Below are 15,847 nucleotides of genomic sequence, written 5' to 3' on the forward strand. Positions count from 1 at the left end.
TTAATCAGTTTGTTGTTATATGTTAAGTTCCTTGACAGTAATACCCGTGAAGGTCCGGGTTAGAATATTGATCTTCAGTAACCCATGCTTGTTATAAGAGGTGACTAACGGGATCAGGTAGTCAGGCTCGCTGACTTGGATGACACATGTCATCGGTTCCCAATTGCGCAGATCGATGCTTATGTTGTTGATCATCTGATCATGGGATTGTCTGGTCCAGACTCGATTATTACAGACCACCGCCATATAGCTGGAATATTGCTGAGTGCGGCGTAAAACTAAACTCACTCACTCACTCACTCCTTGACAGTAGAGTCATGATGTGGCACGTGATACGATGGAGGGAAACAGGATACATGTCATGGAAGATTATTTCCTCTATTTAACTTTAACATTCTTCCATGATATGATTTTTACAGTTTTAACTAGTTTTAACTTCAGTTTTTTACGAAAAGGATTCAGCAAGTGTTTAAATCCAAAAACACCTGAGATGCAGTGTTAATGGAACTGGTAGATCTACTTTTACACTTTATAAGGCTGATTATCAATGTACACAATTTTTTCCACGAATAATGGTTGCCTCAATAATGTGGTCGAGCTGGATACACTGGTTAGATGATCTTTATGAATCAGTTTAGGATAACTATTACTATAAAATAATGTGTTTACCATTAACATTGGATATACACTGTAGATAATATAGGATGACTTAAGTGCCACTTGTCAATGTCACTTAAATGTCAAAGAGTTTAGAATCTTTAGCAAAATGTCATGGATGTAATATGGATTTGAATAACAGCATTTAGGAACAGTTTATGGGAAGATAATATCTGGCTGTTGAAATGTAATATCTCTGAGATATACCATTAAAAAAAAGTAGGGGATATTGGATTTACAAGATTGATAAAATGCAAATGATGAAGACAAGGAGGAAACATGATGAAGGGAAATTAAAGGAAAATGTGACAATTTATTCCATTACTTTGGAAATGTTTCATCTGTATGGATATGTATTACTTTTTCTCATATGCATTGGCTTTGGCTAGTGGTATACTCGAAAAATGGAATATCCCCTACTTTTTTTTGAAGGTATAGTATACAGCTTATACAGAATGTTCTTATCATGATGTAATCCAGGTTAAAATGGGTCATCAACAACCTACACTGATTGTAGTGAATGCGTGAGTTACCAGTAGTTTAGTTTTACTCCACTTTTAGCAATATTCCAGCAATATCACGGTTGGGGACACCAGAAATGGTTCAGGCATTGTACATGTACCTATGTGGGGAATCGAACCCGGATTTCGGCATGACAATCAAACGCTTTAACCACTAAGCTACCCCACAGCCCCTTATAGTGGTTGTTTATGACTGATTTAGTATCATAATCTTAATACACCAATACTTATGACAATCTGGGTTAGAATTGGTCTTCAGTAACCCATGCTTGTCGTAAGTGGTGAGTAACGGGCCTTGATGACTTGGTTGACACATGTCATCGTATCCCAAATGATGCTCATGATGTTGATTACTGGATTTTCTGGTCCAGGCTCAATTACTGACAGACCATCGTCATATAGTTGGAATATTGCTGAGTGTGGCGTTAAACAACAAACAAACGTAATACCCCAACAGCATTAATAATGTCATTCACAATGTCTACCTCCTGTTTCAGGTTAAGGTATTTTTACAGGCCACTGTCTCAGACTTATGGGTGTGATCTTGCTGAGTGCAGGGCTGAACAACAAATAATAAAACGAACTTGATGCTTGTTGAGTCTCAATAAGTATCAGTAAGCCTGTGGAAAGTTCATGGTTGAGCTAAGTCCTTGTTCCCAACCACCAAATAGGAGCTTGTTTATTTTGTTGTAGAGGGCAATTGAGAAGGAAAGATGTAAACAATGCAAGTTCTAACTACAAGCTTAAACTTTATGTTAAATGGGTCATTCATCACATAACAAACTGCAAGGAGGCCACACCTCACAATATATACTTACCTTGCTTTCATTCTCATGCTTAAATCTTGAGAGCAGTCAGATCTGCAGCATCTCCAGCATGAACTCTGAGCATGACAGGAAGTTAACAAAAGGGATGTAACTCAAGACTCTCTTACTGTCCAACAATTTGTTTTTTAGGAATTGTGTCCCAACATCTTAATCTGAGGAATTCTTTGAATTCCAAACACAGACCTACTGGATTTTCACACAAGCATATTGGATGTTTTCAATGACTTTGCTCATGATAAAGATTATTATTATATATATTATTATTATTATTATTATTGATAAAGATGTATTATCTGGTTCAACTTTGTTGGGGTTTGCCATTAGATTAGACACCTATGGTTGTGGTCAGACTGTGATGTGGTTGATCTTTTGTCATTGTATCCCAAAGGATTGTGATATTTTTCATAACATCAATCACTGGCTTGTCTGGTCTCAAACTGTGGGGATTCTGGGTGCAAGTTGGCAACTTGTCTTGTTGTCAGACTCAATGCCCATGGGGGCGTGGTGGGCAAGCTGGCTAAGGTGCCAGGCTAGTAACCAGCGGGCATGAGGTGCCGGGATCGAGCCCACCTGTGACCGTGTGTAAAAACCTTGGAGTCAACTCTTTCAGTGTTGTCACAACCCCTAGTGTACAGTACACAACCCTGTGCTCTTAAAAGAAACCACGAATCCGTTGGTATATGACCAGATGGTGGCCACATGAATACATGCAAACACCCAGTTGCGGGTACAGCAACGTGCAGTAAACGTGGACAAAGTACTGTGGCTATGTGTCCCAGTCCACCCAGCTGTGAATGGGTACCTCGTAAGGATGAGAAAGCCGCAATAACTCGGTGCGCCTTGTGGCAGCAAGAGTTGTATGATCACCAGGGAGTTGAGATTGTTATTAAGATGTGCTGTTGAGATTGACATCCAATGATAGAGGGAAAAAATACCAGCGGCCTTAAGCATGCACTAATGTGTGGATATGTGTGCTATATAAATATCCAATAATAATACCTTGGATGGTTGTCATGGTTTATCAGTGTCATGGGACTTTGCTCATAATATCTATCATGGGTTTGTCTGGCCCATCCAGGATTGCCTGATATAATACTGACTATGTAAACATTGCACCCTATGGAGAGTAACGGAATGGCATGGTCAGGCTCACTGACTTGGTTGACATGTCATCCCAATTGCTTAGATCAATGTTCATGCTGCTGATCATTGGATTGTCTGGTCCAGTTTTGATTATTTACAGACCATCGCCATTGCTGAGTGTGGCGTTAAACAACAACAAATTCAATCCAATCCCAACATTGCAACATAGCAATAAAAACAACAAACAGTTTGTGTTTAATGTGTTTATTTACAACTGGGAAAATATGTAAAACTGTGAATCAAAGCTCTCCGTAGAAGACATATGTACATTGAGATAACATGAGTTCTAAAACAAGACAAAGCCAAGATGCTTAAAAGGCCTATCAAAAGGATACAGTGAATCCTGTAAGACTGAAATAAATACTTTAAATCTTTTTCTCTTGAATACTACTACAACAACAATGAAGAAAAACACAACTTTAAAATCTAAAATTTATTAAGATTATTAATTTAATAAATCACAAAAATGCCTTAAAAGAAATGTCAAATCACAGTGAAAAATCACTTCACTGACTGTAGGAAGAAAACCAATTCACACATTAATGTAATGTGAAAAAAAGGAACCATTCAAATGGTAGGAAATCCTCAATGATATAACAATGGAAACGGTGAAGTTCCTTTAAAATAAATGGTGCAGATTTAAAATGTGTTGTTTGAATTATAAAGATATTTTAATTATGCTCCACAGTATACTTTTTGGTTTTCCATGTACACCATGCTGGTATGCTGGCACCTAAAACTTTTTTGAGCATCAAGTGCACAGTACACTGAATATGGAAATCATTAAGATTAAGACAATGTTGCCATGATACCAGTATGTGCTGGCAAAGTGGATATGTTTCAGCCAAGGAACCAATTTCACCTTATTCCATATTCTTGGAAGACAAAGGCAACAGTTAAAATGTGTAGACTGACATGATATCACTTGTAAAGTAACTGATAAACTTGATGAAAAAGATATTTAAATATACTGAAATAAAACATCCGTATTTCAACAATATATACAAACCCCACTCCTTCCAAGAGTGAGCATATCGACTTCTCTAATATCACATTAATGCTGATCTAAGAAACTAAGCATCATCTTAAAAATTCAGTATTTAAGTATCATAATGATCTAAACAAATTCATCAAAATTCATACTGGTTGATATTGAGCCAATTCTTGGTTACAGTGTCCATACATTAAGAAATATGAAAAATATGTAATATTCTGGTTATGATGAAGAGGAATATTCTTGAAACTATGAAAGAAAACTAACAGGGATATATCGTTTAACAATCTCTCTGACACTTGTACAGGAGGTCCAGATAGGTGAACTCTTGAACGAACACAAATACCCGATCAAATGAATAATGCATGGAATTTTGAGCCAATCAGATATCAGCTTTCTGACGGGATTTGACTTCATTTCTTTAATTTAATTCATTCTGAAATTTTGACTAAAAAAGAAAGAAATCCCAAACTGAAAAGAAATATTTTCCTTTAATGGTACCGGTACTCCTTATTGGGTGGCTCCTAGAACAGACCCGGCGATAAAATATCCTAAACAAAATGGTGCAGAATTAGGTATCTTCATTCAAAGCTGTTCGTTTTAACACACTGAAATCAAATATACTGGCTGCTCACTGAAAGTATTTTGAGTGAGTTGGGGTTAACGCTGCTTTTAGCAATATTCAAGCAATATCACAACTGGGGACACCAAGAACGGCTTAACAGATTGTACCTATGTATCAAAATCTGAGTGGACACGTCAACCACCAGGCTATCTCCTTGCCCCACAAAGCAAGCCCCAGTGAATAGAAAAGTTCACCTAACTCAACCTCCTATTGTATCATCTTGGTGTAAAAGATCTGATTTCAGTGAGATTGAAATTGGGATATGCTAAAAAAGCTACTAAACCTCTCCATAGTATGGCTAATATACATGATACTATTGACAATGGGATCAGAATTGTGACAAACCGTGAAATACTAAAAGCGTAGAAAGAACACTTGTATCAAAATGTAACAATTGGTGAGAAATAGCAATAATGTGGACATATTGACCTGCAGCTAAGCATCAACTACTATAGAACAACACTGGCTTCACAAGCCACGGGGATAGGTACAGGTATGTGATGGAGGAACCTTACATTCACAACCTTCCAAGGAAAATTGACACAAATATCACCAGAAATGATATTGACAATAACACAAACTCTCATCCTAAAAAAATATTTCTTTTTAGTTAATGCAAAAATTTGAGCATTTTACTCACTATTTTCCAAGCAAAGACTTAGGCATGTCAACAGGAATATTTACAAGATGCAATATTCGTTATAACCTTAATAATAACAACTTGACAACATTTGAAAGAAAGCGCAAAATCTGTACTGTTCTTTAACAGCATTTAAACAGCATGGATACAAATAGCTTTAGGTCTGTGGCAACATGCCTCCCCTATGGTTGTACAACACAAGCTACTCTCTTGCTAGGCGAACCAGAATTATAAACATAACAAAAACTTATTTAACTGTGGGTATCATCTTTTTTAACATATACCATTTTAACACAATTGCATATTTTCTTTCATAAAATAAATGAAGGAGCACAGAGATATATAAAAACATTGTGCCACTTTTCCATCCCTAACCAGATTTTTTTTACAAATTTTACTCATTCATAATGGCTGCAAATTCTATCCTTTCCCTACATCAATACAAATAATTCTGTTATGCAGTAAATGAAATGTTCCTTGTTTCAACTCACTTGTAAAAATACCCCTAGTCCTGAATGTACAAGAATTTTGTTCAGATACTAAAAATAAATGGACATTTTTTTATTGGATGATTATATGGTAGATACATTTTCAAATATCTTGAATTTTTCTGAACATTTTGTGAAAGCTTAATATTTCAAACTAATCTGAAAACTATACGATACTTGTTCTGGAAAAGTCATGGAAAAAAGTGGCACTTGGTTGATATAAGCAGTTATTCCACCCAAGGCAGATGTTGCCAACACAGTCTGCCACCTGTGTGATATGACTTACAGGAATCAACAAGGAATTGGCTATCTAGGTTAGGGTTTGGACCAAACAGGAAATGCAGCCCTGAGTTGAAGTTCACAAAAGGACATTTTGAAATCCATTAACATTCACTCCTTTGGCGCCTAAACTTGGCACCAAATTAATTACATAGTAGCACAGTTTCTTTAACCTGGGAAGGGTTAATGCTAGAATATTACATCATGTTGTAGTGACCTTGAACTGATGGAATCTATTTTTCTAACATTAACCCTTCACCTTTCACACTTAAAAGATATGTTTCCCTTAGAAATAGAAACGTGAGGAGGAATATAATAGTCACATCAAAAGAAACCAAATTTAATGACATTTATGAAAGTCATTAAAATTTGGTTTCTGAATTTTCTGAATACACACTAATAAGTGTTTCACAGGGAAGCCATTTAATGAACCATGTTAAAGTTATGCCCACAAACCTCAACTAACAAAATATCTCCGTAAGTAAGACGGATGACGAATAAATGAAAGTGACGTCACGCATGTGATAAGCAGTCACTCGAGAATGACAAAGGCTGGTATTCAAGTCTGAAAATAGCACTCATGAAAATGCGAAAGAAGTAAAACGCTTACAGATTCGGGAATCTAGTGATTCACAATTGCATGTGACAAAAAACATACCCATGAAACCATGTGAAGAGAAGTTTAGAGAAGTAGACAAATGTCAAAGCATGCTTTTAAATTGTACCTGCCATTAAGCTCAAGGTATGACCAGCATACTGTGAGGCTGGAGATATTCGAGGATGTAAACATTATAGAATCAGTAACTGATTCACATAAGGGACTCTTGTACAACATGGTTTCCAATATTTCAATTTATAGTATATCAAAAATGTATTTAATAGCATTTAATAGTTTGTAAACGAGGTCGAAAATACTGACATAAATTGATGAATAGAATTCATGTGCAAATTATATGTAAAACACAGTCAGATGCAATCACTACATTGAAGCTTAGGGAGGAATAAAGACTGACACAGATTCTTGTGACAACATGGCAGCAAGAGGCATACATTTCTGGAATGTATGTTTCTTGCTTGGACATGAGGTCTTGCTTATCATAAAGGAACTTCCATATCAGCTGCAGAAATTGAGATTAGATTAGCTGATGGACATCATCTTGTAATGGGATGAGAGGCATGTTAACTGCATAGGTGAAATGGAGAATGACAAATGTTTCAAGTTGTATATGAAGGATTTGGCAATCACAGGTATGGAAGCTCCTCTACGAACAGAACCTTACTCGACCAGAATGATCAAATTAGCTGGTACACACACAATACCGTTGGTAAATCCACAAACACGATGCAGCTTATATTCTCCCATTGGGTTAGCAGTCCTTTCTTTCAGGTTTGAAGCAGTTATACCTTTCAGAGCTGAACATGTTTCAATCAAGTTGGAAATTTTAAACAACTAAACATAGTCACTGGGAATGTAGGGAAATAACCATATCAAATTACAGTTTTTCAAATATCAGTCATGGTAATCATATTCCAAATAAAACAATCCATGAAAACAATGAATACTTCAAGTTTAAAAATGGGAGTTTTTAAGTAAATGGTACTGCAAGCTAGTCATCTTGATGCAGGTAACCATGGCGATAACGCTGATCTTTGTTAGGTAAAAATACACTTGTGTCTCTCAGTAAAGGATTTACACATCAGATTTGGTGGTAAAATAGTTAAATTGGCCACACCAACTGTTCAAACATCATTGAAACAGCATTCGTTACATGATTATCTCCCTTGCAGGAAACAGGTTGTTTTCTGGAGTTACCTCCCTTAATGTGGCCATATATTGTTTCTGTGTCACCTGTAGGTGGGATTCTTCAATATAAAATGCCTAGTTTTCTATAATTTCATTCTTTTCATCTACTTTCTTCCTTTTCAGTATCATCCAATTTTGGAGGTTTACCAAATTTAAGTGATCGGCCATCAAAGCATTCAACTAGGAAATCCTCCAGGGTTTCGTATAGATGGCGTCGTGTGTTTCCGCCTAACAAACCATGATGTTTGTCAGTATACACCTGTAAAGAAATCAAACAATAGTGAGCAAATATGTTTTTGTAGTTACATGAAAAGAATTCATACTTATCTCATTATTATTAAAACATCTCTATGGTACATGTTCATAATCCTAGCTACAATCACATCCCTTCCGTTGGTATGTCTGTGACCCTCGCTACCATCACATCCCACCTATGACCCTAGCTACCATCATACCCCCTATATGACACTAGCTACCATCACATCCTACCTATCACCCTCGCTACCATCACATCCCACCTATCACCCTAGCTACCATCACATCCCACCTATCACCCTAGCTACCATCACATCCTACCTATCACCCACCATCACCATCATCCACCTATCACCCTAGCTACCATCACATCCCACCTATCACCCTAGCTACCATCACATCCCACCTATCACCCTCGCTACCATCACATCCCACCTATGACCCTAGCTACCATCACATCCCACCTATCACCCTAGCTACCATCACATCCTACCTATCACCCTAGCAACCATCACATCCCACCTATCACCCTAGCTACCATCACATCCCACCTATCACCCTAGCTACCATCACATCCCACCTATCACCCTCGCTACCATCACATCCCACCTATCACCCTAGCTACCATCACATCCCACCTATCACCCTACCTACCATCACATCCTACCTATGGTACATATCTCCATGACTCTATCCCAGCCCTGTTCAGATGGTACATATCTCCATGACTCTATCCCAGCCCTGTTCAGATGGTACATATCTCCATGACTCTATCCCAGCCCTGTTCAGATGGTACATATCTCCATGACTCTATCCCAGCCCTGTTCAGATGACGCTATGTCCTGGACAACTCACCTGTAACCTGAAATATACATTAGCTTCTGTCAAAGCCTTCATGAGCTGAGCAGAGTGCTGGAAGTGGACATTGTCTGAAACACAATCGAAATAATAATAATAATAATAATAATAATAATAACATTGTGTCCATTTATATAGCGACAAACTCCACACCAGGTATGCTCATAGCGCTAACACAGCACATTATTACCCCGGATACCCCAAGCTGCCTATCAACAGTTACACCAAATTTTACATTTGTCACTTTCATGCATATCTAAAGATTATTATGTATTTTGGCCTATGGTCTCATTACTAACTAAATATCTTAGATATTAATATAACCAGAACTGTCATTGTATTGTTTACACTCAGATAATGTTCCTGTATAATTCCTGTAGGGCTAAACATGTAACATTGTTAACCTCTGATTCATAATCACTAGTCTAATGAAGACGTTTACTGGAAGATATAACTTATCTGCATATACATGTACATTTACGGAGGGGTACACGAGTAGAGGGTTTCACACATTGTACCCATGTGGGGAATCGAACCCAGATCTTTGGTGAGATGAGAAAACTCTTTAACCACTCAGCTACCCCACCACCCAACATTTAGATGAAAATATAACTATCTACATACAGACATTTACTGGATCCCAAACACTGGATCATAACTGGTAAGGCCCTGCAAAGATTGACTGACTGACTGAGTTTGGTTTTACGCCGCTTTTAGCAATATTCCAGCAACATCACAGCGGGGGACACCAGAAATGGGCTTCACACATTTGTACCGCAAAGATTGAAATCAAAGACACCGATGAGTTTTTCACTCTTGACTGCTGAATAACACTAATGTAACAAGTAGACATCATCTGCATACCATCGCCAGTGCCATGAACCAGCATGAACTTGGTTTTCTTCATCCTCTCTGCATAATGGGATACATTGGCATCCTGGAAGACAAAACAATCCTATAAAATGTCAAGTCTGTGACTTAAACCCGAAGTCAAGTAAAATTCTCCAGGTCTGATATGCTCAGCAAAAAACAATAGCTAAGTGACTCAAAGGTTCTTGAACAGATTGTAAAATATCAAACAAGAGTTATCATTGTGCATAACTTTGTGAATGTTATCGCCATGTTTCCCTTCCATCTTGCCTTAGCGGCATGTTGCAAGAGCCTACTCCAGAGTATTTTCATTCTCTCATTCATTCTCATTTATCCTACTGAGACGATGATGAAATCTTGGACCTCATCTTTCTAGATAAATCCTTACACTGTGAAGTTGTTTTCGTGCAAATCCTTTGAATTGTAATCCAATAGTGATTTACTACAATCACACCAGAATCCTCTGTGATCAAGACCTTTCTACATTTGTGACATGACAGACAAGGAGGGTGTTGTGTTTTTAGGTAGTGAAAGTTATTGTTGAACAATGTTGTAATTGTATCATTTGGTTTCTGTTAAGATTCAGTAGAAGGTCATAACACTGTGTTTCAACAATAATTAGTATTAACAAGTTGTCAGAACTGTATTTCAATCTAATGCAAGCAGTGGTGTGGAGATTAGTACATTTTGATGCTTTTGGAGTGAAGAGTATTTGAAATCTTCTAGAACATATATAGACTACTCTTGCATGATATGGAACTTTTGTTAAGGTAATTAACAGATGGCCTGTCATACTCATATGGTGTTTCCTTCCAATGAACTCACCCTGTACGCCTGGCGGTTATCACTTGGGTTTGGTGTGCCCATGTACCTCTCTGTGTACACCGAGTCTGAAATATAAGCAGCAGTGTCATAACATCAGAAGAAAAGAGTACACTGTGCAGGTTACAGCTGATGGATATTCCACAATGAAATACCATAGTATATCCTGACAATGACCTACCATAGTATATCTGACAATGACCTGCCATAGTATATCTGACAATGACCTACCATAGCATATCTGACAATGACCTACCACAGTATATCTGACAATGACCTACCATAGTATATCTGACAATGACCTACCACAGTATATCTGACAATGACCTGCCATAGTATATCTGACAATGACCTACCATAGTATATCTGACAATGACCTGCCATAGTATATCTGACAATGACCTACCATAGTATATCCTGACAATGACCTACCATAACATATCTGACAATGACCTACCAAAGTATATCTGACAATGACCTAACATAGTATATCTGACAATGACCTACCATAGTATATAGAACAATGACCTACCATAGTATATCTGACAATGATCTACCATAGTATATCTGACAATGACCTACCATAGTATATCCAGTCGGTGACTGGGGCCACAGCAATGCCACATGGGAAGGTATCTGTCCCTCTGCCCAGTGCTGACAATGTCAGGAACCCTCCATAGGACTGGAAACAGCATTTGTTGTCATTTATATTTAGTGTAAGATATGTAGTGATTGCTCAGTACCATTTATAGGAATATTGAAAGACATACCCTACTCAGAAAAGATAATACTGTCCTGGCCAGGATAGAGCCTTAAGAAATAATGAATGTTCTTTAAGTTTTTCTAATAGTACATTGTCCTTCAATATCTAACATATACATAATAAATGGTCATTACAACATCGACAATTATATTGGTACTTAATCATTCTAAAACAGCTTATAAAAACCAGTATTTCTTTTGCTGAGAAATAACCGGTTGACTTTATTATGGACACTACAGTCACAGGCCCTCGTGTCTTTGTGAGGATTAAAGATTTTAAGAAAAATATAAAATTTGAGATGACCCCTGACTCGAAATGCTTCACAGTACAATACATTATGACAAGGCTGGACACTTCCGTGTACCCCACCCGCCTCCTTTGCCAATCGCTACCCTACCATCACATACAATCGATTAAAACTTAATGTAAACATAATCATGGATGACTGGCCTATTGATCACCACTCATGACACCTACCAGTTCTTTAATATTATTTCTGCAAGTCGACTGAAACCCGATTTTGACTCTCAACTAAAAATCTTGACACAAATGGATGACGATGTGTCCTCACAAAACGGGGGTGTGGTCGAATCAAGCCCTCTGGTTGGTTGATGCTTGTTAAGGTGACATTTACAACTGATGCTTTCTTTTGAGAAGCCATTGCCCGAAAATATTCTTACATTAAGCAGTTGATGAAAGGGAAAAAATCCCGCGAATTTATAAAGATTTGCAAGCATTGACCATCAGAGGTCATTATTATACTGTGAAAAATTTCGAGTCGGGGTCATCTCAAAATTTTATATTTCCTTAAAATCTTTAATCCTCACAAAGACACGAGGGCCTGTGACTACAATGTGTGTAAACACTGCTGACTAAGACAGAGCTTCTCACCCATCCCCATATCGCCATCTTCTCGGAGTCCACGTAGTGCAGCTTAGAATAATGTCTGAAACAAACATAGGGTCATGGTAGAAGGACCGGATAAACAACACTGACCAACTTCCTCACTTACAAGAGTATCTCACATACAGTAAACAAGGCAACACAGAAATATGAAAGCTAATCTAGAAAGTAACATGCATAGTTTCATTTGTCAATGAAGCATACTTTCAAACCTTAAAAGTGACTTTCATCCATCAAATACTGTGCATGCGAGGAACAAATTCTGCCTGACTTTTGTACCCCACTGCCACTATACACTTTGTCCCCATACAATACATATCTCAAATGCATGTCATAGCACAAATAGCACACTACATGAAATTGACACCCAACTAAAACTTACTTAGAAACCTTCAGTCACTTAAACTTACAACAGTCCTGCTACAATTGACAATAGTAGCATAACTTGATGGGTATAACAGTAAAATCAGAAAATTGTATTTTACATTATGTATTAATGCCGAAAAATACACCCTTTTTTAAATATCAAATGTATATATTCATACACAATGTACAAAGATAGGCTTAGTGTACCCTGATGCACAAATACCAATTTAATTAACAAATATCAATTACATCCATATTTAACAATGTCAACAAATGTCTACTCACTCTCCTGCCTTGATAGCATCCTCTACTTCGACTGTCCCGAGGCGCTTGTATATCTGTTGCAGGAAGGTCTGACCACGGCCCCCTGAACCACGCCCGTCGGCATATGCATAGATGTAGTTCTTTGAGCTGGTCAGATACGTCTCCCAACCAATGGAGAACTCATCTGTCACCTTCTGTGTGCCAGGGCCTCCATAGCTGAAGATGACAGAAAGATGGGTTGATTAACGAATGGTTACATATAGTGAGTGAGTGAGTATTCCAAGAATATTCCAGCTATTGTGGCAGTCTGAAAATAATCGCGTCTGGACCAGACAATCCAGTGATAAACATCACGAGCATCGATCTAGGCTTTTGGGAACCATTGACATATGTCAACCAAATCAGCGAGCCTGACCACCCGATCCCAGGATACATATCACTGGAGACTTCAGTGACCTGTGTCAAAGTTGGTGCGTATAATTTTTATCCATAGTAGACCTTACATATTTACTATCAAGTCATTGAGGGGAGAACAGTAGTCCAATCATCTAAACACTGCAATATATTGTGCAGAGTTGCTTCCCTTGGGCATGCTAGGAACCTATGATAATGGGTTTGAATCCTGGTTCATAAAGTGTCCATGTTTGTCAGCATCATACCAGTGCTCACTAAAGTGGTCTTTGACCAGCATAGCTTCGGACTTTCCTTCGACATTATACTGCTACAATGTCATATAATCGGAATACTCTTCACATTAGTTCACCAAACTCACTCACTCACTCACTCACAAACTGGGGATCAGGGATAATCTCCCTTCTTCTGAATGTCCTAACCAGACAAACTCTGAGGCTACTCATTTCTAGTTAATATTTTATCACTTTTTACTGGTTTACCATAGCAAAGTCACCATGCATAAATCACAACATTTTCTGTACTGAGTATAAACTCACACATTGAGGATGAGGGGGTATGTTGTAATATCCTCCACTTTCATTTTCGGTGGTAGCAACATCTTCCCCCAAATCTCTGAAACAGAAGAGACAAGACTTCAGCACTGATCATCAAGACAATTCACCAACTGCTCACTAGCTGAAGGTGAGCTACAGTATGTGTTTCAAGCTGGCAGCTGCTGTCAACATTGAAGTTCACTTAAACAAGTGAGTGAGTATGGTTTTACACCACTTTTAGCAATATTCCTGCAATATCATGGCGGGGGACACCACAAATGGGCTTCACACATTATACCCATTTGGGGAATCAAACCTGGCTCTTCAGTGTGGCGAGCGAACGCTTGGATCACTAGGCTAACCCACCGCCCCTCAGTTAAGGAACTACTGATGGTCACCATGTAACTATGCTTCCTCTTTTAGTGTACAGAGCAGAACAGATCATACCATGTGTAACCGGACTGATTGTGTGCCATTGTTCCCTGACTCCAAGGTATGTGTTCATGCTGTCAACCTTTGGTTAACCTGGCCTTCATTTAGTCATTCATCAAGTCATCATGCCACAGCTTCCATATTGCTCACAGCAACATAAAACAGCATTCACAACACCCAATGTCTACTGTTACAATGGGATGGAGGGGTAGCCCAGTGGTTCAAGCATTTGCTTGCCATGCCAATGGGCCAGGTTTGATTCTCTCCCTGGAGGCAATGAGAGGCCCATTCCTGGTTCCCCCCTTCCCCATGATCTTGCTAGGAAATTGCTATAATTGGGTTAAAAGGCAACTCTCTCACTTACACTGGAGTGAGTGAGTGAGTGAATTTAGTTTTACGCCGCACTCAGCAATATTCCAGCTACATGTATATGGCGGCGGTCTGTAAATAATCGAGTCTGACCAGACAATCCAGTGATCAACAGCATGAGCATCGATCTGCGCAACTGGGAACGGATGACATGTGTCAACCAAGTCAGCGAGCCTGACCACCCAATCCTGTTAGTCGCCTCTTACGACAAGCATGGGTTACTGAAGGTTCATTTTAACCCGGACCTACACTGGAAAAAATCTACTGCCCCTTTGAGGACTTAAAAATAATGGCTTTCTCTCTTAACTCATTAACTCAGGAAATGCAACCAGTCAACACGAACTATTTCATGTTTTGATCAAACTGAATGTGTCTGTTCTGTTAAAAAAATTCCATCATGAAATATCAGGTACTTTAACATCCATATGTCAGGGGTTTTCGATGATGTAAGGCAAAAATGGAATTTTTATCTTTAATATCATTTAAATTTTTATTTTACTAACCTTGAGGGATAAAGGATATATTCATCTATTTCACACAAAAATATCAAGTGTTTCCTATAAAAATAGCGTTGATGACATCGTATCAGTGAAACTGTTGTCGCTCTCAAGATCCGGGGATTTCGTATGGGTTTTCGACAATGAGCCATACTTTTCGCTCCGCAATGCAAGGGATTGTTGTGATCACTTGGCTTCCTATTTATATATTGCCTGTCACAAGCAGACGACTGACTGCTATTTTTTGTTCTTTAGGCAACTTGGAGCTGAAGTGGTATTAACGATCTCGGGTAAATAATATTGATGTTTGTTTGCTTTTTATATAACTTAACTTCCGGATTTCAATTATCAATAAAACTTCTCACGATAGTGACTGGGCATCCGCCCTGCCGATGAAACTGTTTGTGCACTCCGATCGTGCACGTACTCCCCCGATATAGCGCAAGCAATACAATCATCAAAATCACCAGAACGTCGAATTCAGTTCGCTTGTGGATATATATGGTAGTAGTGCCCCACACAT

General features: G+C 38.3%; 2 protein-coding genes across 17 annotated transcripts in view; both read right to left on the reverse strand.

The window, feature by feature from the left end:
• Positions 1 to 2,078, reverse strand: part of LOC124264148 (E3 ubiquitin-protein ligase CCNB1IP1-like) — a 28,432-nt gene extending 26,354 nt beyond the window's left edge. Inside the window, exon 1 of one of the 2 annotated variants that reach the window (XM_046698887.1) lies at positions 1,997 to 2,078. Coding sequence is in view for 1 of the 2 variants with exons in the window: in XM_046698885.1 (XP_046554841.1) it covers positions 1,997 to 2,013 (17 nt within the window). In the remaining variant the exon portion in view is untranslated. The remainder of the gene's footprint in view (positions 1 to 1,996) is intronic. The other variant, XM_046698885.1, reaches the window with a different exon arrangement.
• Positions 2,079 to 3,336: 1,258 nt separating this feature from the next.
• Positions 3,337 to 15,847, reverse strand: part of LOC124264135 (dipeptidyl peptidase 4-like) — a 541,860-nt gene continuing 529,349 nt past the window's right edge. For all 15 annotated transcript variants that reach the window (XM_046698863.1, XM_046698865.1, XM_046698860.1 and 12 more), the window contains 8 exons: positions 14,030 to 14,105; positions 13,101 to 13,295; positions 12,438 to 12,492; positions 11,366 to 11,465; positions 10,787 to 10,851; positions 9,956 to 10,028; positions 9,089 to 9,162; positions 3,337 to 8,237 (listed from right to left, as the gene is read on the reverse strand). In XM_046698863.1, coding sequence (XP_046554819.1) covers positions 8,079 to 8,237; positions 9,089 to 9,162; positions 9,956 to 10,028; positions 10,787 to 10,851; positions 11,366 to 11,465; positions 12,438 to 12,492; positions 13,101 to 13,295; positions 14,030 to 14,105 — 797 coding nt within the window. In that variant the 3' untranslated portion in view covers positions 3,337 to 8,078. The remainder of the gene's footprint in view (positions 8,238 to 9,088; positions 9,163 to 9,955; positions 10,029 to 10,786; positions 10,852 to 11,365; positions 11,466 to 12,437; positions 12,493 to 13,100; positions 13,296 to 14,029; positions 14,106 to 15,847) is intronic.

The sequence above is a fragment of the Haliotis rubra genome, unplaced genomic scaffold, assembly GCF_003918875.1.
Source record: "Haliotis rubra isolate DU_JTF1 unplaced genomic scaffold, ASM391887v1 Scf91, whole genome shotgun sequence".
Classification (NCBI taxonomy): Eukaryota; Metazoa; Mollusca; class Gastropoda; order Lepetellida; family Haliotidae; genus Haliotis; species Haliotis rubra.